This window comes from Thalassophryne amazonica, chromosome 3 (genome assembly GCF_902500255.1).
Source record: "Thalassophryne amazonica chromosome 3, fThaAma1.1, whole genome shotgun sequence".
NCBI classification, from domain to species: Eukaryota; Metazoa; Chordata; class Actinopteri; order Batrachoidiformes; family Batrachoididae; genus Thalassophryne; species Thalassophryne amazonica.
This window is the reverse complement of record NC_047105.1, coordinates 99,905,802-99,930,431: the sequence shown is the minus strand read 5'-3', so window position 1 is coordinate 99,930,431 and position 24,630 is coordinate 99,905,802. Positions and strand designations below refer to the sequence as shown.

Below are 24,630 nucleotides of genomic sequence, written 5' to 3'. Positions count from 1 at the left end.
TTTACCCCTTGTTTTAAAGGGGTAGGCGTAGGGGTAGGGCCAAGGGGAAGGGGTACAAAAGAGAATTGAGATTGGGCCTAAGACGAGGGGGTGGGACCACTCCTTCCACAAGGCGTGCTCACAGGCGAATGACATCACCGACAGGCGTGGAAAAACTCACACATGCGCACGAGGGTTCAAGTATGTCTGACGTAAAAACATATGAATGAAATCCATATAGTTTTTGAAAAAAATAAAAAGGACCGTTACTTTATTGACAGACCTCGTATACCCCATGTCATGCCCAATGAGTGCTCCAGTCCCACTGACCTTAACTGTAATAAGTATGTACGTATATAAATTGAAGATGGTAATATGCTGACGAGCTGACAAGAGTTCATTAATTTTGTGTACAAAGGATGAAAGAGTTATGTTTTTTCATTAGAGTTCTAAAGCCATTGTATGCACAATCAGCAATTATAACTCTCAATCACTGTGAAACTGTGTGCACATTCACAAACTGGGTTTCCACTCCCGTCTTTAGCCATGAATGAATGCAGCCAAACCCTGAAGCACTGTATTTTCTGGAGCATAAATCACACCGGAGTATAACATCCCCAGATTCCCAGACAACCCTAAGGCCAGATGCGGTATTGTGGTCTGAAGAGCCAAAAAAGATGATCCTCATAGCACTTAGTTTCATGGGAAGAGGGGTGTGAACAGGCCTTTGAAAGGAAGAGTGCCAAATATCAAGACCTTCTGCATGTTTGCAGGGGGAAAGGATGGCAGGCGTGGCCGTTCCTGGTTCAGGTCGGCTGTAGAGGATTCCCTGCTCAGTCATTGTGGAAAATGCTCACAGCCATTGGAATGACAGGGAAGGAAAGAAAGACAGCAGCTCATGTGATGGGGAGGCAGCAGAAAGAGCCTCTTGCTGGTTATGGAACAAGAGAGAGGAGTTATGTTGAAAGCCAGGAGGGGAAGATGGGCAGTGACTTGGCCACCACTGCTGACCCACCATCAGGAGGGTGTTGGGGATGAGGGTCGAAACACCCAATGAACGATGGGTACCGTTTGTTGACACTGACCCCTACTGGCCAAGGCTACATTCACCTATGGTGAGAAGCATCTTCAGATGTATTTGTAATCTAGTCGCACCTGTCCAAAAATGGCTCTTTAAGAGGAAAAAGTATATATAGCACCAGAGTATGTCTCATTTACCACTTCACGCAAGAAACGGCAAAATTAATTTAATCATCAATTTATTTATTTGTAAGGCACACACGGGCCTGTGTACAGTTGCATATAGTGCGTATCTAATAATGCAGGAATGTCTGCGCCAGTTGCACACAGCACTGGGGGAGAAGCCTGAGGAAATGAAAGCGCCGAGGAGCTGCAGGCAGACTGTAATGAGCAGGTGTGCGCTCCGATTTCTCTTGTACGTTATCTTTCTTCTTGTGCAGCGCTGCAGGTGTGTGCTCTGATTTCTCTTCTAGTTTCTTCCTGTGACCGCGGAGCTGCAGCCAGCGACTGCGCACACACGTGATCCGTCCGTAAGTGAACGTGGAGATGATCTCAAATTATGAGTAAAATTATGAGTAAAGCGGTCTGTAGAGTGGAGGACACGGCCCGCTTCAGGCGGTAGAACAGCTGGAAGCCACAGCGAGAACTGGACCAGGAGGGGAGCCGGCACCAGGTGGCCGCAGCGGAGTTGAGTTTCTGAGGAGGAGGAGAGGCTGAGGTGAGTCCAAACAATTTATAACGTAGACCGTTATTTTAAGAGTGTTCACAGTCAGATTTACACAGCAAATACTTCCAGGCTGAGTTTAGGATCAAACACTTCACCGGCAGGTGCAGAACAGAGAAAGTTCCAGATGCAAACTGTGGGTAAAAGCTGATCAAACAAATTGGCATAGCAGCTCAAACAGGGAGACGCGAGGGAACGCCAAAATTGCAGGCTCTATAACGAGAAATATAGAACCTGGATTACCTCAGGAAGTGTGCTGTCTGAAGGCTGAACAGTAGTCATCCTCAGCAAATCCTCCTCTTCACCAGAAACATGATCATCAAACACAAGTCGGCTTCAGCATCAATGTAACATCATCAAATGTCAAGTCTCTGGCAATGAACAACTGCATCACCAGGCTTTAAATGCAGCAGCTCCTGATCAGGTGGAAACGAGCTGCAGCTGAGGTTCCTGATCAGGTGGAAACGAGCTGCAGCTGAGGTCTCCAGATGCTCAGTTCTGCTTGCGCGCCACCTGGTGGGAAATAAAGAAAACAACAGCCAGACAAACAGCCCAGTCCATGACAGTACCCCCCCCTCACGGGGAGCCTCCCGGCGACCATACAGACCCGAAACAGGAAGCGGCACATCCCTCCAGGGTCCATGGCAGAGACAAGGGCGGAGCCAAGGGCTGAGCCATGCGGCCCGACGGTCCACGGCCAAGAACATGCGGTGCGACCATCCAGGGTCCATGGCGGAGCCAGGGGCGGAGCCATGCAGCCCGACGGTCCACGGCGGAGAACATGCGTTGCGACCATCCAGGGTCCATGGCGGAGACAGGGGCGTATCCATGCAGCCCGACGGTCCACGGTGGAGAAAATGCGATGCGACCATCCAGGGTCCATGGCGGAGCCAGGGGCGGAGCCATGCGGCCCAATGGGAAAGGCACATCCCAGAAACATAGGTCAGGCCAGCGAGGAGACAATAAGACATGGCTGTGGAGCGTTTGCTGAGAGGAAAAAAAAAAAAAATGCAGTCCAAACACCCAAAAGAGTCCCGTAAACCAGTTCAAAAATAAACCAACAAAAAGTAATCCAACGCCACTGGACAACATGCATGGTCCAACACCCCCCAGAGGACATTCACAATCAAACCCTGGGAGTAATAACCACAGCCGAGGAACAACTGAGGTCCAAAGTCACTTGTGGGAGCATCCAACGCCTCCCAGAGGACATCACAATCAAACTTCAGGAGACACCCCCACGACTAAGTCAGACCAAGCCCCGGCCACCCACAGCTAGAAGGACCAAACAGTCTTTTCCCCCTCCAGAGGACATTTACAATCAAACCCTGGGGGTGAAAACTGGGAGAAAAAAAAAATGAAAAAAAATGCCCCATAGCTCCCCCAGAGGACATTCACAATCAAACCCTGCGGGGAAAACAAAAAAACGAAAAAACGACCCATTGCCCCCCAGAGGCCATTTACAATCAAACCCTGGGGGGAAAATTGGGAGAAAACAAAAAATGATCCAACACCCCCCAGAGGACATTTACAATCAAACCCTGGAAGGAGAGACCAAAAAAAAAAAATCTTACAAGAAATAATCATGAGTACCCCTGAGTCCAAAGAGCTGCGTTTCCACCAGCCTGTGTCCACTCAAACAGACCACTAAACATGCTACAAAACTACACAAAAAGAACAACAAAGAATTCAACCCCTAAACCCCAAAATAACCCACACTAAAAAAACAGACAACAGACCAATGAAAAACTAGGTGATAATAGGTCTACATCGTCAAGTTCAGAAAAGGAATCTTTTTTTTTTTTGGAACGTTGACGATAATTTGGCCCTGATGAGCTGCTTAGGCTCGTCAGCAGGGGGAGCCAGAGTGCCGGATGGGGGAATACCTGTGGAGCCCGGGAAAAAAATCAATGTACACTGCATCAAAAATGATGAGCAGGTTTCTATGCTATCAGCATATGCTCTAAGTGACTAATTAAAGGTTCAGGAGCTGGAACTACGGATGTGGAATCTACCTGCATGGGAGGAGGCGGGGCCGCAGCTGGAACGGCAGGGAGCGGCACGACCCGAGCTGCGAGCTCCGAGCTCCACCATGCGAGCGCTGGCACATTCAACCTGGGCAGAGAGCGTTTGCAATTGATCCCAGATTGAATCCAACACCTGTTGCATCTTTCCCTGAAACCGGACCAACTCTGCTTCCGCTGGGTCCATTTTATGGCCAGAGACTTCTGTTACGGATTGGGTGCGGGACTGAAGCTGACCCAGGGTTTCATCTGGACCCAAATGTAAGGAGCAGAGAAGGAAAGAAGGAATGAATAACTGATATTTAATTTCACACAAGTCAACAGAACAAATTATAAATAAAGCGGTCTGTAGAGTGGAGGACAGGGCCCGCTCCAGGCGGTAGAACAGCTGGAAGCCACAGCGAGAACTGGACCAGGAGGGGAGCCGGCACCAGGTAGCCGCAACGGAGTTGAGTTTCTGAGGAGTAGGAGAGGCTGAGGTGAGTCCAAACAATTTATAACGCAAACCGTTATTTTAAGAGTGTTCACAGTCATATTTACACAGCAAATACTTCCAGGCTGAGTTTAGGATCAAACACTTCACCGACAGGTGCAGAACAGAGAAAGTTCCAGATGCAAACTGCAGGTAGAAGCTGATCAAACAAATTGGCATAGCAGCTCAAACAGGGAAGCACAAAGGAACGCCAAAGTTGCAGGCTCTATAGCGAGAAATAGAGAACCTGAATTACCTCAGGAAGTGTGCTGTCTGACGGCTGAACAGTAGTCATCCTCAGCAAATCCTCCTCTTCACCAGAAACATGATCATCAAACACAAGTCGGCTTCAGCATCAATGTAATATCATCAAATGTCAAGTCTCTGGCAATGAACAACTGCATCACCAGGCTTTAAATGCAGCAGCTCCTGATCAGGTGGAAAGGAGCTGCAGGTGAGGTTCCTGATCAGGTGGAAACGAGCTGCAGGTGAGGTTCCTGATCAGGTGGAAACGAGCTGCAGGTGAGGTTCCTGATCAGGTGGAAACGAGCTGCAGCTGAGGTCTCCAGATGCTCAGCTCAGCTTGCGCGCCACCTGGTGGGAAATAAAGAAAACAACAGCCAGACAAACAGCCCTGTCCATGACAGTTAGGCTGCAAAACTCTGCGGTGTCATGACGTCACATGATGCAACTCTATGCCCCGTGTGAAAGGGGCTATAAGGATCACAGCTAACAAGTTAATTAATGCCAAAACACAAAATTAGAGTAAACTGATTCTTTAAGTCACAGTACAGGTGATCATATGTGTATTTATACATGCAACTCAATGAAACGGTTTAAAAAAATGTATGTTTGAAAACTTTTCAGAATAATTTGTAAAAATTAATAAACTAACCATTCATTTTCTTGATATTCTCAAAAGAGCAAACAAGTCCAACTAAGGATTCTTCCAAATAGAAAATAAAACAAAAACCTGTGGTATTCCAGTTAAAATGCCCGGTTAAAAACAAAGAAAGATAGTTGTGTTTTTTTCTCTCTCTCTTTCTAACAGAGGTATAAAATGACCTGAATCAAGCTTGAATGTACTTGCAGCAGGACATGTTCCGGTATAGAATGCCAGCATAGAGCTGTGAAACTTCGAGAATGGTAACATAAAACTGTAAAATGTATATATAACCCAATATGTCCCAATATGAGCCATTTAACAGATTAAGACAAAACTACAGTACAAATGGATGCCAAGTATTCAATCAAATACTTTCAGGTGTTAATTAAGAATTTTAAGTATACTAATTGTAGGTGTAATGTAACAAAGTTGCTGTAACAAAGACAATGATGTTTGTGTTTACTGATTTTGAAATAAGGAAGGGTCACTGTGCATTTAGACCAGTTTCACCTGTGTTGGTGTCGGCTGCTTCATATGATTGATAGCACTCGTCTGCTGAGTGTACACCAGCCACCATCGCCCTCATTAAAACAGTCGATTGCCTGATAATTAAGTCCATCTGGTACAGTAACCTTTTTTATATATATTGCAGTTTAATTATGGCTCAGGTACAGGACTTTAGTGACAGGAGTTTGAACTGAGCGTCATTAAACACCCAAAGCAAAAGGCTAATTACGCCCACTTACTTCACTTCCTCCTAATTGGACTGACCTGAAGGTTTTGGGGAGCAGTAATGAGCAAAGTAGTTAGGGGTGACATAGTGATTGTGCCCTCTGGAGGAGAGCACTAGATATGCAGGAAGGCATTTATTTATCCTTTTAAATGAGAGCCTCAGAACAGGGTCACACCAGACAAACTGGGGGTCCTACAAATGTTCACCTCATTAAAACTCAGGTTGGAGCCACAAGGAACGTTTGTGAGAGGGGACTGGAGTGCACAGTGGGTTCTGCTGTGCAGCTACATGATTATCTCTGTGTCTTAAACACAATAAACAGACCTGCTAAGTGAACTTTGAAGTTGACATATTGATCAATACACATGTGAACACTGAATAAAAACTCAATATACTTAGTTCATTGGCTCAGTTGTCACCCATTAAAGGAGTGGGAGTATTTAGAGGCCAGAAAAAAGAGGAAGGGGGGAGCTAACACGTTACTGTCAAACATTGGACAAATACAAGTTACAATATGGAGAAACTGCTGATGTCAAGTCAAGTCTGGGAGAATGAGCTGCTGCTTCGCTTTTCTATATCCATGACACGATGGAACCGCCTTGGGTCCTTGATTGCAACCACCCAGGCAGACAACTGGTCCATTCCCACAACTCTAAAATTAACAGTTTATATGTTACAGCCAGGTGAAATGTCCATCTCCTTCGTCTACTCCAACTACTGGGGTCCTCAACACTCAGGCACGTGCCTGAGTGTCTACCACATTCCCAAAATGTGGTAGATGATGCTCACAATGCAAGTGATACTTCTCATCTTAGTCTCTCTTTTTAACTTCTCGTTTGATACAAAGTTATTCTAGCAGTGCCCAAGGATCGTGCGAAGTGGCATTGTATCAAAGACAATGGTTACTGGTTAGCCTCCAAGTGTCACAACCATACAGCAAGACAGGCAGCACCAGGACCCTAAAGACTTGGACCTTTCTTCGCCTGCAAAGATATCAGCATCGCCAAACACCTTTGTCCAGCGACCTTATGACTCCATAAGCTCTTCCTAGGTGCCTCTCAATCTCAAAGCCCAAGGACCCAGAAACATGAATGTCACAGTTGAGATAAGTGAAAGTCTCTCCAAGTTCAACACTTTAACCACATACAGATACACTTCTGATGGCTAAATCCAGGAAGTCGTTAAGTCTTGATGCAGGACAATCACAAACCCAGACACTCCGATTCCTCACTCAGCTTCTCAAGTACTCCAGTCAGAGTATCCATTGATTGCACAAAGATCACAACACTGTCTGTGAAGTCAAGGTCAGTAAACCTTTCCTCGCCAACAACAGCACCCATGTCACTGGTTTAAACAGCACTACCCAACACCCAGCTTACGAAAGCACTGAAGAGTGTAGGAGCCAAAACACACCCCTGATGAACACCAGTTTTCACTTGGAAAAACCCAGAGTCTTTGCCTCCATTCCATACAGTACTCATAGTGCCTGTGTATAGGCTGGCTATGATAATACAATAACATGCTTTTGGAGGGCGGTATGCATTTTCAAGAGGCTCGACGTCCATGCCCAGTCACCCAAAATGACAGCTATTCACCCGAGTTAGACGTAACGCGTACATAAACAGTTGGCTCACTTTAACTTTTGTCGTGTCGGCTGGCGCGCGCTGCTCTCCAAATTCGGCAATGCGTCCTCATCAAGCTGGCTGCTTTGAGTGCTGTTCACTGTCGTACTATCCATGAGAAAATCATCCAGAATATCCATATTGGGACCAACGCACACTTCTCGCCTTTTTATCTTTTCCTCTGCGGACAGTTTTTTTCCCCCTCTGCGGACAGTTCTTGGGCTGCGTGCTATGACATAATTTGTTTACGCACAGCGGGCGGGTATAGCCAGATAGCGTCGATGTAAATCTATGATACCAGCCCAGCAACGCCCCGATAAAGTGATAATAATGTCCAGTAGCTTCCCATGAATCCTCAGGATGTCCCAGAGAGCAGTCTAATTGACTGAATTAAACACTTTGCAAAAATCAAAACAGGCTGCAAAGAAGCACTGCTGATATTCGTGCTCATGTTCTATGAGTACTACCATAAGGCAGGTTTCACTGCATTTTGGTTTGGCCGGCAAAGAACTGTCCATCTTGTACTTCACATTTTGAATCAATGTCTTCAACCTGTGTACTGACAGCATATGATCTAAAAAGCTCTGAAGAAGACAGAGTAGACAGAGTAGCTCCATGACAAAAATAAAAGTACATACAAAAGCATGACTTATGCCCAGACAGTTTACCACCAGAAATGTGATCAAATTTAAGCGAAGCTTTGGTACTTTTCGTCTGGCATACAAAAAAAAAAAAAAAAAAGCTGTTAGATTTTCTCCAGGGTAAATGTGGCACTCAGCAGTATAGGTCTCAATGTTAAAAAATGTTTCTGCTCACGACTGTGGCAGCTGTTACAGGTTGTGACGTCGGTGGCAGAAAATGCAAGTGCATTAGTTCTCTGGGAGACAAAATTTACTGTGGCTCCTTCAAAAGTGTACCAGATTTAAAAACGTCAAGGAAGTATAGAGGACAAGCAATCTCTCTCTGATTTCACAGTTATTTGGCCAGTGCAAAGAAGTGCAAAACTTCAATTGAAGAACTATTGCAAAAATGCTGCTGTTGGAAGTCTTCAGATGAAAAAGAGTTTTATCCTGTGTGATAGTTGGCAAAGAACAAAAGTACAGTACAAGAATTAAAAGAGAAATGATGGAGAAGTCTGAGCAAAGAGGATTTGATAAAGACAGAGGAACAGCAGTAAACCAAAACAGAATTTCACTCTAATACAGTTTACTGTTTGTAAGTCCCTTCAGCTGCTCCCTTCATTCACGGTCACCACAGAAGAGGTGGATTTGTATGTTGGTTTGGCAAAAGTTTTATGCCCGTGTTGCCAACCGAAAGGTCCCGTCTAAAAATCGCCCCCCTCCTGCCTTCAGTGCGCATGCATAATTTCAGAGGGTTGCAGAAATTCACTGATTATTTCCTCGTTTCTGCTTCAAACTTCACTCCAGTCATCATCTATCTCAGCGACAGATATCTGATGCTTTTCTACAACAATCATTTCCACATAAATTCAGCATTATTTCATAATAAAAGATGGGAGAGTGATCACACTGCCAGAGCAGCGCATCGGTGACTGACTCACTCAGTTTGACTCACCCAAAGCAATCAAAGGGAATAATGTGATTATTAACCATCAGATGACAAATGAAAACCCCTTAAATCATTCTAAAGTCAGTTTTAAGCAGATACAAGTCCGTTTTAAGCACAAAAGAGGCGATAATTGGTGAGTCACTATTAATGCTCTGAAATGACGTAGGCGCAGCAGCATGTCATACTCAGACATGCTGTTGTGGTGCTCTGATCAGACCCCCCGTTTTTTATTATGAAATAATGCTGAATTTATGTGGAAATGATTGTTGTACAAAAGCTTTAGATATCTGTCTCTGAGATAGATGATGACTATAGTGCAGTTTGAAGAAGAAACAAGGTGATAATCTGTGAATCGCTGCAGACGCTCCAAAATGCTGCATGCACAGTGGAGGCAGGGCGGACCAATTTTAAGGGGAACAGTTCTGTTACCGACACCAGATGTCCTTCTTGATGCGACTCCACATTACATGGAGAACGTGCATGTGTGGGGTTTGAACCAGGAACCTTCCACGCTGGAAACAAACACACCAATACTGCTGTTTGCCATTTGTAAAAACAGCAAAACCTGAACTGAATATTTATTTGTGCTGTAACAGAGGACTGAATTCCAAGTGTGTGCTCATGCACTGCGTTCATTTTCATTGTTGTACAAAAGGCAACAGATGTCCCACACAGGGGTTGTTTTTTTTTTTTTGGCTTCATACCCCCAATCTTAGTAATTTAACACACCTACAATCAGCACTCTTTCTTAAAGTGTGTATCTTTGGTAAATGAAATACCAAATTAGCTGACTATTCTAAAAAAATAAATAATATTAAAATATTGCTGTACTGCGTTTTATTTTTTGGTGCCACATGCTCTGAGAAATTAAACCGTCCCCCTCAGACCCATTTGCTATTTTCATTTAAATGAATGGGAAAACTGGAATTTTTTGCAGTTCGAAATCTGTTTTTTGTGCATTTGGTGTGTGCATGACGGTGAATATGTCAAAATGGTGAAAGAGGTGTGTTTTTATAAAGGCCCAGCACCAGTTGTGATTTTATTACTTGTCCAGTGTTCCCATGGGTAAGATTTTTGAAGTTGAAGTGAAGGAGAAACTGCAAACAGAAGTGTGTGATCCGACCCACTGTGGAGATCTGTGGGCACGTCATGGGTCCACCTGCTCTGGTTCCTCGTCCAGAACAACAGAGGGATCATCTCCTTCATCAGAATCCTCACTGTCTGACAACATTGTCTGAGGACACGGTGCAAGCTCGGTCTTGCTCCAGCTGCAGCTGATCCACAATGTGAATTCTGCCTTCCAGAACAGCTCTTATATAATTAGGGATGGGTACTGATAACATTTTATCGATATCGATGCCATTATCGATTCTGCTTATCGATCCGATTCCTTATCGATTCCCTTATCGATACCTCTTGTGAATTTTGTACTAAAAGTAGGCTTTACAGTTTTTCTATGTATTTCATTGAGTCTTAAAGTAAATAAATATGAAATTGGTCACTGTATCCTTGATCTCTGGACATAAATAAAAATAAACAAAACGGTGTTTCGCTTTGAAGTTATTAATTCCGACTGGATTCTATCATTCAAACTTGACTCGTCAGAGAGCCGCACAGCATTTGGAGCTGTGTGAACAGAACGGAGGACGATTCTCGTTTCTTTCTCGCAACAAGACAGGAGTCCCAGTTAGTAACTTTAATCTGCACAAAAAGTGACTCACGATTGACATATTCAGGGATGAAAGTGGTGAAAAACAAAAAAAAGCTGAAACCCAAAATCCCCCCCCCCAACACCACCTGCATGAAAATGTTTGAATTCTAGAAGCTCTGAAATGCAGTCTGGGACTATTCCAGACGATAAACTGGAGTGAGTGCAGCATCCATTTAGGTGAGAGAGAGAGAAAAAAAAAACTTTCCTTATTCAAATTCATTCCAGTAGTAGTCTGCTCTTACTAGGATGCAGCAGTTTTCTAGTTTGGCAGATAGTTCTGGAGGAAATCACTGAAGAAATTAACAAACTGAAAATATGGTTTGACTGAAACAAACTGTCAGTAACTTAAATAAAACAGGGATGAAATGGAGGTGTAAGAGTCACTAGGTGTTCACAGGAAACATTGATTTCTGTATGTATGTATTTATTTATTTATGTATGTTCATTGTTACTTGGTTTTATATTTTCTGTTGTGTTTCTATTCAGGTTCTTTTTGTCTCTTTCTCTAAAACTGTATATAATAACTAATCATTAGATTATTAATATAGAAACAAAAATAAATTTAAAAAATATTACAATTTGTAATACATTTGACTCTTTTACGACAACAAACGCTTGACAGCTGCAACTGCTTAATGCTAACTTTATCACTGAAAATGCCACAGACATGCTAACGTGTTAGCATCGGTCCCGTTTTTAAGTTATAAAATACACCTATTAACTGTTTCAGAAGACCATAACAGGTCGCTTTAACATAAAAAAGGTAAATAATACTCACAGCCATATGCTCTTTAGGGTTTTAGCGGGGGAAAATTAAGATAAGCGAAAGAAAAAAATGAAACAAAGCAATGATCGAAGCACTGCTTCAATCTGTGAATCACTGCTTCGATCAGTTCAAGGTTCAAAGCAAAGCCGCGCTGCAGAAAAGTTGATTACAGACCCGCTGCTGGGTCTGTAATCAATGTACAGAAATTATAATTTTCCTGACAAACACCCCCAAAACAACAGCAACTCTGAAGGACCGATAAGGGAATCGTTAAGTAAAAAGGTTATTGATGTCGGTGGATCGAATCATTTCATAAACGATACCCGAAAGGAACCGGTTCTCAATACCCATCCCTGTTGCTACATGTACAGAAGAGTTGTCATTCCTACACTCATATTGTTATAGTTAATAAAAAATAAGCGAATGCAACAGGCGATGGCCGCTGCCGCTGCTGCTGCATTCAAGTACCGTCAGACATTACTTTTTTGTTGTTTCAAATGGAGAGTGGTTTTAATCTTATTTTGGTAAAATAATTAATTGTATCCACACAAAAGATTAATTCTGGCCTATATAAGGTGCCTGAGCCCAGTGAAGCTGACCCCCCCCACCCAGATAAAAAAAATCCAAGCAGGCTGAATTTGCCCTGTAATTTCCGACGGTGCCTGAACGCAGCAGCAGCGCCCACAAAACGGCTTCTGCACTGTATGAAAACATTCAGCTGGTTCAACGAAGTCAAACTAAACTCCAGTGTTACAAAAACTAAGCAAACGATAAAAAAAAAGTCAAGAACTACAGCAAAACGAAATACAGATGAATTGAGGTTTTCGGTGTCATTCATTCAAATTTTTCAACAGTTAAAAATCCTGACGAAGTGCCAGCTGCTGGAACAAAACTGCGCATGCCATGCAAAAAAACGATGCCAATGAAAGTCCAGATTTCTTGTTTTGTTAGGGCTTCGTTGTCCTTCGTTAAGTGCCGTGTGACTGGGCCATTACTGGATCAAAAACTGTGGATGACTGGCAACTGGATCTTTATGACAGTCACGTGTTCATACAATTTGGAGGTTTTGAAAGGAGATAATTTTGTTTTCATACAGAGCTGTGTGGAACTGGAGCAGGAACAATATTCTACATGCAGGAATGAGAATGGGAAAATAAAAAAACTATGAAAATGGGCGGGGGTCTGGGGGCCGCAATAGAACCCCAGCGGACTTCACAGGGGATTGCCCCTTGTGGGGGCCCAGGGGGTAAAGCCCCCTGCAGCTCGCAGGTTTTGAGCATTTTAGAGGCATTTTGTGCCCTCTGCAGAGGCCTAATTTCATGAATTTCCATTTTTTGTATGTTGGGGTACTTTACTTTAATAAAGAATCTGTCTATGTAGTAGGACTGCCAAAACTAGTTGACTAGATGAGTCAGATGGTCAAATGGTCAGATATCCTTATAAAAATCCTTAAAAAATGAGAATATATAAATGAACTGAGCAAACATTATGCATACTCAGGTTAAAAAACCCTGATGTGGAGAGGCTGTGCAGTGATGTTCAGAGGCACAGATCACAAAAAGCAGGTGAGAACTCTGAACTTTAACAGCTGTTATTTTCCAAAGGTATTTATTTGTTCAATCTTGCGCTTAATGTAGTGTTCAAGCACAAAACGTGACTGATGACAAAAAAAAGGATGACTTCATCACACTAAAATGAACTGGAGTCAGAATAAAAATACAAGCTGCTGATTTTTGTTATTTTTTAAAGTTATTAAGCTGCAGCTATATGTTTGATTCATTTCAAAGTGAGTTACCTCTTATTTTATTCTGATTTATTTATAGAAAAAACATGGGGAGTCAATTCAGCCTGCATTGTTCTGTTCAGTTTATATCAAAGATTGCCTGCACGTGTCCATGTAAGAGCAGATGTTTGTGTGCAAAAAACAAACAAACAAACAAACAAACAAAAAAAAACATACATGCTGAGGTGCTCTCTGGAGTTTGGCATGTTCTCCCCGGGTTCCCTCCAGGTGCTCCGTTTGCTTCCACTTCCAAAGACATGCAGGTTAGATGAACTGGTAACTAACTGTGTGTGAGCAAGAGTTTAAATGAGTTTGTCTGTGTGTGTGTGTGTGTGTGTGTGTGTGTGTGTGTGTGTGTGTGTGTGTGTGTGTGTGTGTGTGTGTGTGTGTGTGTGTGTGTTGGCCCTGTGATAGACTTAACTGGAATAAGTGCGTTCTGAAAATAGATGGATGGATAAATGCTGAGGTGATATATTCTAACAAACTTTGTCACTGCAAATCATGATACTTCTCGTGACATCATGAATCTGGTCATGTGGGTTTGTTGACTAGCGTGGTTGACAAAGAGCCACAGCACGACAGGAGTTTTTAACAGTTGTCGTAGGGTTGCCTATGGCATTCCATAATAATGCCAGTCAGTTGCTGTGTTATTAACTGCACCAATCGTTTGTGAAGGGTTCAGAGATATACTTCCTGAGGATTCCTGATCGGGAACCGAAAAGATCTGCATGGGTTAATATAATTCGACATAAGAACTGGGTGCCGTCGGCTCACTCACGTGTTTGCAGTATCCACTTCCTGTCGGGTAAATTGTAAGCAAATTTAAAACATTTCTTTGTCCTATATTTCTTTATTTTACTGCTCAGAAATATCAATAATTAAATAATTTTCTATTTTTGTTTTGCACGCCAAATGAGGCAAATTAACCTTCCATTGTCAGCTCAATTTAAAATCCTTAGACTGATCAATTCCCCAGTTCTCATAATGATAATTTACTAATTCATCAGTTAGCTTGACAATTGCTGAAAGGAAAAAAATGCACTCTGATCACTTGTGGTGAGTAAGTTACTGTAAAGTGGTTAGGAAGCATTCAAAATATTTTTCTTTCAAGTTTAATATGGCTTTCAGACATGAGATATTATAGCCAGTCAGAAGTAAAATTACACTTACCCTGCCATACATGTGCAGTGAGCACAGTAAACAAAAGCATTACATTTGTGTAAGCAGACCCAAGGATCATGTGGTCGGTCATTTATCCTCTGTGAAGGAATCATTTTCCCCTTCAGGAAACAGAACGAGCTGTTTTCTCCAAAAGGATGGTACCACAGGACTTTAACATGGCCACTTACAAAGAACTGGTACGCTTCAAGTGACTTAAAAGCTTTAAGTGACTCCTTTACGTACCATCCCACCGTCTTAACCAAGTACGTGTAAGTATCACCAAAGGTCAAGTCGGGCCAAATAGACAGGTCATTCTTCCAACCACTGAACGCATACGGATCTGGAAGCCTACAAAGACCTTCGTTATAGGTTAGCTTAGAGAAATACCTTGCTTTTGCGGTATTAACTAGGTTTCGAACATATTCAGAGACTGCTGAATTGCTTCCTAAAATTGAAATAAGCATTTACTTTTACCATAAATAGCTTGTCAGCACATGCCATCATTTAATAAAAGGGGTTTCACAATGTATGGATTAATAACTACGATGTTTTGAAAACACCATTTATTAACACAGGGACGTCGGTCTAACAGCAGTCAATGCCAAGCCTTGAACTTGTGCCCAGCATGTGACCTGATGCTTCTCTCTCATTGGCTGCCTCAATTTTGCTTTCAGGGTGCACAGAACTGCAACCTGGACACTTCCATTGTTTACTGACAATGGATTTTATTGTTTAAATGTTTTTTTTTCTCATGAGACTGGACAACTAATGCTATCAATCATAGACACGTCATCACCGCAGCAGGTCATTTCCTCATGTGCAATGATCGTACGTGCCAGCTGGTGGCAGTAATTCACCATCTTGGTTTGCAAACCGCCAATAAGTATGACAGAAGAAGTCCTTTCTCTCTCCTACTGGTGTCCACCAGTGGAGCCGCAGAAAACGTGGTTATTTCATTACAAAATAAACAGTTCTCAAAACGTTCACTGGAAGAGAAAACGAAGATAAAATGAACCTGACTGACCCGACTTACAGATACAGCAGCAGGCAAGTTATCAGTGGCGAGCTTACACCCAGGGCTTCTATACTATACTAAGCTGAGTTGAGACTTAGGAGGTAAAATGAACTGAGAAGTTCTTCCTGCAAGTTTTAAATCGCATCATGCCACATGTGGACCTCGTCACTACAAAAGAAAACCATTGATTCGGTCCATGTCAATGGCTGCAGATCCAATTAACAGGATATCCAATTGATCAGGTTATTATGATTATTATAAATTTTCTTCTTCTTATTATTATTATTCACTTTCTGCCTTTATTATTAATCCTCATTTTTGTTATTTTTGTAAATATTTTGTCATCTGTAAGCAGTTTGGAGAGCAGCAGCTCCCATCTAACAAAAAAGACATCAGGTCCTGAGTCCAGAGAACCATTAGAGGATCGCAGAAAAGGTGAGATTGTATTAAATAAATATTTTTGTTGTGAGAACAGGTCTGTTGGTGTGAGTCTGCCTTTTTGTGATGCATGATTGTAAATTTTTTTTTCTTTGTTTTTGTTTTGTTTGTACTTTTTTTTTTTTTTACTGTAAATCTATACAAAAAATGGATTGCATAGTTTTACCTTTAGGTTTAAAGCATTGTTTTAATTGTAGATAAGATTATATTTGTGCTTAGAATCTTAATCCATGAGACATCAAAATAGGACACTGTTCAGTTGGAACAAGAAATGTTTTTAAAATGGTGAAAATGACAAAATAAAGCTTTATTTTATGGGAGGAGGTTAAACTTTGGTTGTTTTGGTACTAAAAGCTGCTCTACTCTTTACACAGTTTGCTTTTTAAATTCTTCTCTGAGAGGTGCTTCTCCACCTTGAAAACTTTTCTCAAAAACACCATAAACCAGGACAGGCTGAATGCACTGACCGTCAATGGAAAAGAAACTGGTGACGTAGTTGATGGGCAGCAGTAAAGTAGGTTATATTGTGATTTTTATTTGTCTTTAGTTTGTTCTTTTGTCACTCCTGTATGAAGTGCTTTTTTATTTTTTGTCATCCAAGGGTGCGCCCCTGCTTAAAATTTTTAGCACCAGCTGCCAATCCTGTGAATACTTATGCACATATGATTTCTTAGTTTTTTATTCTTAATATATTAGCAAAAATGTAAAAAACAAAACAAAAAAACTTTTTTCAAACTGTCATTATGAGGTACTGTGTATAGAATTTTGAGGAAAAATTAATTTAATCCATTTTAGCATAAGGCTGTAACATAAAAAATATGTGGAAGAAGTAAAGTGCTGTGAATACTTTCCAAAGGATCAACTTTGCCTCATACTGTCTCTGTAAAAGTGATTGTCAGAATGGATGTGTCAGCAAAAGGAAGGTTTGTTACCTGCAGCAGGTGGTCCCAGCAGCATTGGGAAGCACTCAATGATGGTGACCAGTCCAACTGCACTGGGGAAATGCTGACTTCCCATGAGGTCCATGAGGCATTCAAATATGAGAGCGAATACCATGCCAAAGCTAATGCCAAAAAATACAGCATAGGTCACAAGGAGGGTGTAGCCCTTGGCCAGAGGGCACAATAAATGGCATAAGCCATTAAAAAGCACAGCAAAGCTGAAGAAGTACTGGATTCTGGGTCTAATCCACTTGCAGTTGGCTACTAGGCCAGAGCCAGGACGAGCAAACATATCCACAAAGCCCATGATGGACAACAGATAGGCAGCATAGTATTCATCTACACCTTGATTGACAGCATAAGCTGTCAGGAAGACGATGGGTGCATAGGCACCAAAAATGAACATCACACTACCTATGAGGTAAATCACAAAACCTCTGTCCTTGAAGAAGGAAAAGTCCAAGGGTGTAGTAACATTACACTTGCAGCTTCGTTTCAGCATGGTGTTGTAGTTATTTGGCTTTTCCTCCACCTTCTTTTGTGCTACATGAATTGACGTATTTGTCAAAATGGGCCTCATCAAGGATCCAGCAACACAGCAGTTAAGCATCAAAGCGCCGAGGATAAAAAGACTTCCTCTCCAGCCGAAGTTGTCAATTAAGTATTGGTTGAGAGGAGCCAGGAAACAGAGGAATACTGGACTCCCAGCCATCGCCAGTCCATTGGCTAAAGGACGCTGAGCCAGAAAGTACTTGCTGATGATGGTGAGGGAAGCATTGAGATTGAAGGCAAGCCCAAAACCTGTGTAGAATAAAAGAACATGTCACATTCCCAAACTCTCACATACAGTAAAATTAAAGACACCTTGACACTTGCACAAATTTGATCTCCGAACTGCCGCCCAATTTGTTGTGCCAATGTGTCCCGCTTTGTCCCGCAGGATGCCACGCTATACAAAATATTTTGTAACCGATGACGCATTTGCTCTCTGAACTTGGCTGATGAAACCATTCTCTCATCACTCCCAGAATCACAAAGGTATTATCTACAGCTACAGGTTGTCTCGTGCTCGTCGCGCGGTGGAGAACGCATTTGGAATCTTTTCTCAAAGGTAATTTATAATATATATATATATATATATATATATATATATATATATATATATATATATATATATATATATATATATATATATATATATATATATATATATATATATATATATATATATATATATATATATATATATATATATATATATAGTAATGGATTGGTAAAACATTTGCATTTTCATTCCTTCTTATGAGTTAGATAATGTATCTGTAAAATTATGTTTATTATAGATGTAACATCTTATCTAATTGTTCGGATGCCCTGTGCGCAATGACACGTAATGACATGTAGTGACATGCAGTGTTTTCAAAGAGGTTGTGCAATGTTCACTAAATTAATGCATGTCAGAAGTTTTGAACATTTCTAAATATTCTTTGCACACTGGCACACAGCCGCGCAGTTTACTGCATTTTACAACAGGTTTACTCATTGATACGCCAGACTGCGTGCCAGTGTGGGGATCAAATTTGTGCAAATTTGTGCCTTAACCTTCAGAATTTATAAAGTCCAAATGTTATACATTTCAAATTTCACAAGTAAACTATCATTGCAGATTATGAAACATTTCCAAGAAAAACATATATTTTTCAGTGATTTAAAAATGAATTCCAAGGGAATTGGTAATATATCTACGTATGTCGTGATAAGACAAGTGTGGGACATTCAGTGGTGTCATGTGTCGCTGCATCCACAACACCACAAAACCACCTTGGGTCCTGGATGGCAACCACACAGGCAGACAACCGACCCATCCCCACCTCTCAAAACTAACAATCTCTCTGTTGCAGCCAGGTGAAACACAGGTGTCTCCTTACCCAACTCCAACCACTGGGGTGCTCAACACTAAGACAACTCCGTGTTGGGTCACACACAGCAAAACATACCACATGTCCAAAATGTTGAAGATGACGCTCCTTCACAATGGAAGGGATCCTCCTTATTTGAGTGTCACTCAGTAACCGCTCATTTAACACAAATCATTCCAGTGGTAGGTCAAAAGGATTGGAAACGTGGCTAAAAGATATGCTATGCTTGGCAGAGGAATGCACTCCACTCATTGGACCTGTTTTTTTAACCATTTGTGAACCTGATCATCCAATACAAGGGCCACTCTGCCTTAAATTAATGAGCTCCTTGTACGCAGTATGAAGACAGTAAAATTCACTTTGACTGTTCACTACTACTTAAAACTGATATACCCTTACAAAAGACATTCAGAGAGACAAAAACAGGTAAGATCTTGTCACAGCGTTTGCACAATTAAGAGCCTAGTTACTCGCTGAAAGAGACTGACAAAGACAGAGATTGCTTATCTATGTACTGTAATTGTGTGCACGCACATACATACTATATCTGTATGTGAACTCGGTAAAAGTGCCTGATGACTAAGTGTCAGCGTACCAGAGCACAGGGGAGCAGAGTATGACGCACACATGCCTCAAGCACCACACGTGAAATAGACACTTGTCGGGCTTATTAATCCTTCACAGCAGTCCTTGGTAGGGTAATGAGCCTCAGAGGGTGGCAGCGTGCCCCATGCGAGAGTTGTGATGGGAGCCTACGGGAGAGTACAGAGGTGCACAGACCATGCTCTCTGGGATAAGAGACAGTTCTGTGTTAATTACAGTCCTGGTCCTGGTCCCTGTGGTGCTCTAACTGCACCCCAGAAGCAGGGACAGATGCCCTGGACCCAGACAAATTGCACTGCATTGCATTGCCAGACAAATTCCTCTGTAAGAGGAAGCAGATCTGGTGGCCTTCATATTCTGAAAGGAACATCCTTTCAGAATATGAAGGCCACCAGAGCTGCTTCCTTGCAGAGCTGCAAACTCCAAAGTTGGCAACTGTCAACTATGGCCCCTCCAGAGGGATATTAAGTGGACAAGCTTGATAAACAAGAGTGGCTAAAGTCTGTTTCATAAATAGACTTTAATGGCCTGAGCTTACACCTGGTGCAAAAGGGCACACAGCACAATGCAAGTATCATTGCTAGTGGCCAATCAACACAGTAGTCATTTTCACACCCAGTGCCCGCATTCATTAAATAGCAGGTGCACTTGTGCTTATCTATGCATCCATGGGCGGGTTGGTCATAAAATTAATTGTTTTCGGGTTAAGTGCTGGTGTGTCGCTATCGTGAGGCAGCTTAATGCAATTGTGCCAAAGATCACCAAAAACATGATCTAAGGTTGGGTACAGAGTTTTCCTGCTATAAATACGGTGCAATATTCAGGTATGGGCGGCATGGTGACTTAGTGGTTAGCACTGTTGCTTCACAGCAAGAAGGTCCTGGGATCGCTTCCCACTTGGTCCTTTCTGTGTGGAGTTTGCATGTTCTTCCTGTGTTTGTGTGGGTTCCCTCTGGGTGATACGGCTTCCTCCCCCTTCCAAAGACGTACAGATTAGGCAAAGTGGTGACTCTAAATTCTTTGTAGGTGTGAGTGAGAGTTTAAATGTGTTTGTCTATGTGTCGGCCCTGTGACAGACTGGAGGACTGTTCAGGGTTGAACCCTGCCTCTCGCTCTGTGACCGCTGAGATAGACTCCAGCTCCCCTGTGACCCTTAACTAGAATAAGCAGGTATGGAAAATGAATGAATGAAATGAACACATGATATCTGATATCCCTTCACAGGCAGGTACACTACGAGTGTACAGGCTGTTTGTGTACACAACAAATTAAAGTGAAAACATAAACACTAATGAAAAAATACAAAACTTCAGCTCACTGTTTTGCTTACTGCTTACAGTTTTGGTTTTCTTGCGCTTTGACTTGAAGTATGCACATCCATTAACAAATCCCTCTTGAGTCTACTGTAAATAGGTCTGCACAAGGTTCCAGCACACCCTGGCTCTTAATAGGGATAACAGATTACAATTTGACTAGTTTATTTCATGTTGTGCCTAAAACACACCTATGACTCATTAACTAAACACAACCCATTTACACCCAGTGCCAGACACTGCCCTCAGATTATGTACCGTGTAAATAAAGTTGATTTGGACATGCCCCAAACACACTTGCTATGTTCAAAATTATGATAGACCTTTGTGTTGTCAGGATAATTTTTAACCTCACAATCTACAACATCAGGTAAGTCATTTCTAAATAGTAAGAACAGGAGTGGGCCAAGAATACTCCCTTGTGGTAATGAAATTCTATGAACCACATCATGCTTTATAGTGGTGCAGCTTAGCTAAAACTTCCGTAACAATTGCGCATTTTGTGATAAAAGCATAGAATTTGGTACATATATACTGAAGCTAAATGTATCCCAAATAAAACTGGATATTGGGCCATTATGAATTTTCAGTGTCACCAATGGCAGCTTTTTACAAAATGGAAATTGAAATCGCATTGAAAAATATACCACATTACTTGTCTGATCATAAAGGTTCTAAAAATGTATAGTTTGGACTATCTATAAGTGAATGTTATGGATTTATGAAAACAGTAAAAAGGATGACAAAGGTCAATTTCCATTTGTACAGGGGTCAAAAGTTAAAAGTGCTCAAATTTTGGTAAAAGGTGATGCAAACTGTTTTAGTTAATATGGTTTTTAAAAGGGATATTTTGCACCATCTGTCATGCTTACCCCCCTTTACACAGGATGATGGCAGTTGTTAGTCCACAATGAAATCAATGTACATACTTGTATATTAAAACATTCCACGTGAGGTATTTCAGGCAAGTGAGACCAACATGCTTATGTTGTTGTTGTCCATTTGGCTGCTCCCCTTTTCATTCGGGGTCACCACAGTGGATACAGCCAGATCCACATTGGTATGTGGCACAAGTTTTACGCCGGATGCCCTTCCTGACACAACTCCAGTTTTACCTGGAGAAACACACACAGCCGCTGGTGTTCCAAAGAGGTCTCCCATCCAAGCACTAACCAGATCCTGCACTGCTTAGCTTCTGAGATCTGACGGCATCAGGCTCACACAGAGCAGACCGGCTGCTGAGACTAAAATGCCTATGAGTACCTTGCCTATAAGAGCAAGCAAATTGCTGTTTAAAAAAACATAGGTGCATGTGATGGACTGCTGTCGCAATCAAAGGGAGTTGTAGACATCAATGTGCTCCACAGTACAGTATCTGGGGAAAAGCACTGGTACTAGCGGGCTAGGTGCCAGGTGTAAAAATGACAACTGCTGGAGCAGAAACGCCTGGTGGAAGTCTTTGAAGACACTTCAAAAAGAAACATGGTACAATAATATCTGTCTCTTTCTCATCCATTGTCATGCTTTATTTACATCTGCCTTAGACTTCAGCACATGGTAAACCTACACCTTTGCATTGGGGAGTTTCATGTCAAAACCATATAAACACAGGTTTCATATGTGGCTGACTTAAAGAGGATGTAAATACAAAAAAACAATACAAAACGTACCTCCAACAACACCAATGCAAAAGTAGAGGTAAATGATGGAAGTCCCAAAAGAAGCGCGGACCATTGAAAAGCCAAACATCAGCCCACCACGATGACGACTGGCCGGCTTCCAAAGCGACTGACCAACATGCTGCTAATCGGGGTCCTGCACAGAGGAAGAGAAAGCCAATGCAAAATCATAATCTGAATAATGGAATGTTTCATCTCAACATGAACTGGTTTAGTAATTAACTACTCTGAGTGATCAAGCATTTTCTGAAGCACACACAACAGCACCAGAAAGTCTTAATGAAAGCAACAAAAAAACAAACAAACAAACAAACTGCACAGCAGGTGACTGAAATGTCTCCACTTTTGCGTCCACTGAGATTCGTCATACACTCCATGGAAAATGTAAAATACAACACTTGGTGATCAATTACCAATTAAACCATGTGTTTCCACATCCACCACACCACAGAAACGCCTTGGGTTCTCGATGGCAAGCAGTTAAGCAAGTAACCAGTTCATCCCCACCTTGTGAAAGTAGTCTTCCATCCACTGCAATCAGATGAAATTTGGGTATCCCCTTGGCCTTCTCCAGCTGCTAAGATCCTCATCACTGAGGCACAGGTGTACTAGATCACTCACAGAGATGCTGCCAAAATGTCACAGCTGAAGTACCCTCAAAATGCAAGGGACACTCTTCAACACAGTAAACCTATGTAACCACTTATTAGGGTCATTCCAAGTGCATGCAAAGATCTTCTGAAGGGACCTAGTGCCAAAGGCATCCAATCATCCTCACTCACTCTCACAACCATACAGTAGACCTATTATCGGGCTCATATGTGTGGATGATGTGTGTTGATTTTAAGTCTGCATTAACCGCCATCATCCCCAGCAGAATGGTGTCCAACTTTACAAATTGTCTGTCAGACAAGACACATGCAGATGGATCAAGGACTTTTAAATAGACATCTGCGTTCAGTGAGGACACTCTATACACCCAAGACTGTAAGTACACCAACCCACATTAAGAAAACACTCATTCAGTTTGCGCATGACATATCTGATACAAATGATACAATCTGATACAAATCGATGAATCTGCTGACAGGGGTGCAATTCGAAAACTAACTGCGTAGTACCAGGTTAAACGACATGTCTCATATTGTTTGATGTTCCATACAAAATGAGACTGGATTAGATTCCACTTTATTGTTATTGTGCAGAGCATAGGTAGGTACAGGGCTAATGAAATGCAGTTGACATCCAACCAGAAGTGGAAACAAGCATTAAATACCAAGTTCCAAAACAAATATGTACAGTTAAGCGTGAGGTAGACACATGGGAGATGAATAGTATACAGATGGATCAGGACCATAATGTATAAATAGAAATACAGGATTACAGATGTCTACACTCACTCATTCATCTTCAACTGCTTACTCCAATTAAGGATCATGGGGGGCTGGAGCCTATCCCAGCAGTCATAGGGCATGAGGCAGGGCACACCCTGGACAGGACACCAGTCTGTCACAGATGACTACAGTGGCATACAGATAAGCAGTATATACAATTAGGGAATAACCCCATTGCGTCTGATGATTTGCGGGTGTTCATGCTGGTTATACGGTCGCAAATTGACCTTTAAAAAGGAGTTTTACGGCATGAACATCTGTAAATCATCAGACACAAAGGGGTTATTCTCATTCTAATCCAATTCCATCGTTTGCACGTTTTTTTTCTGTAGGTAATTCGGCCAGCGAGGCTTACTGTGAAGCAGCGTCACTCCAACAGCGGTCAGGGCGCGGAGTAATCCATCAAATCCATCAAATGTGAAACGGTAATTTTGTGTCAGAATCCACATCAGTACTTTCGTATGGTAGCTTAATTCACCCATTTCGGCGGTGGCGGTGTACAGGACTTTCGCTCACTCTCAGCTAACAGTGCCATTATGGCATCTGCGTATGACAGCACGCGCAGCCGCTGTTCTGTCGAACTGTGTGTCTCGTCACATAAACTGCAGTTGTGCGGAGGGCTGACCTGTCGACAGGAATGACATCTCATCACAACACCAGTCAGGGCGCAGAGTAATACATCCAAATGTGAAATGTGAATGGTGGCAAAATATTTTGCCACCATTACCCCAATATTATAAGGTCTGAAATCTCAAACGATTAACCAATCAAATTTGTGGAAAAAAATGTAACTGGATTGGAATAGTGTGTGAATAGACATTTACAGGAGTGCAGAGGAATATAGTGAGGTAACTACAGGATAAATTAAATATATTGCA

The 24,630-nt window shown here is 42.1% G+C and overlaps 1 protein-coding gene across 1 annotated transcript in view; it reads right to left on the bottom strand.

The window, feature by feature from the left end:
• LOC117507327 (monocarboxylate transporter 2-like) overlaps positions 1-24,630 on the bottom strand; it is a 93,813-nt gene that overhangs the window by 15,499 nt on the left and 53,684 nt on the right. The window contains 3 exon segments of the mRNA XM_034167171.1: positions 16,836-17,645; positions 22,350-22,439; positions 22,442-22,494. Coding sequence (XP_034023062.1) covers positions 16,836-17,645; positions 22,350-22,439; positions 22,442-22,494 — 953 coding nt within the window.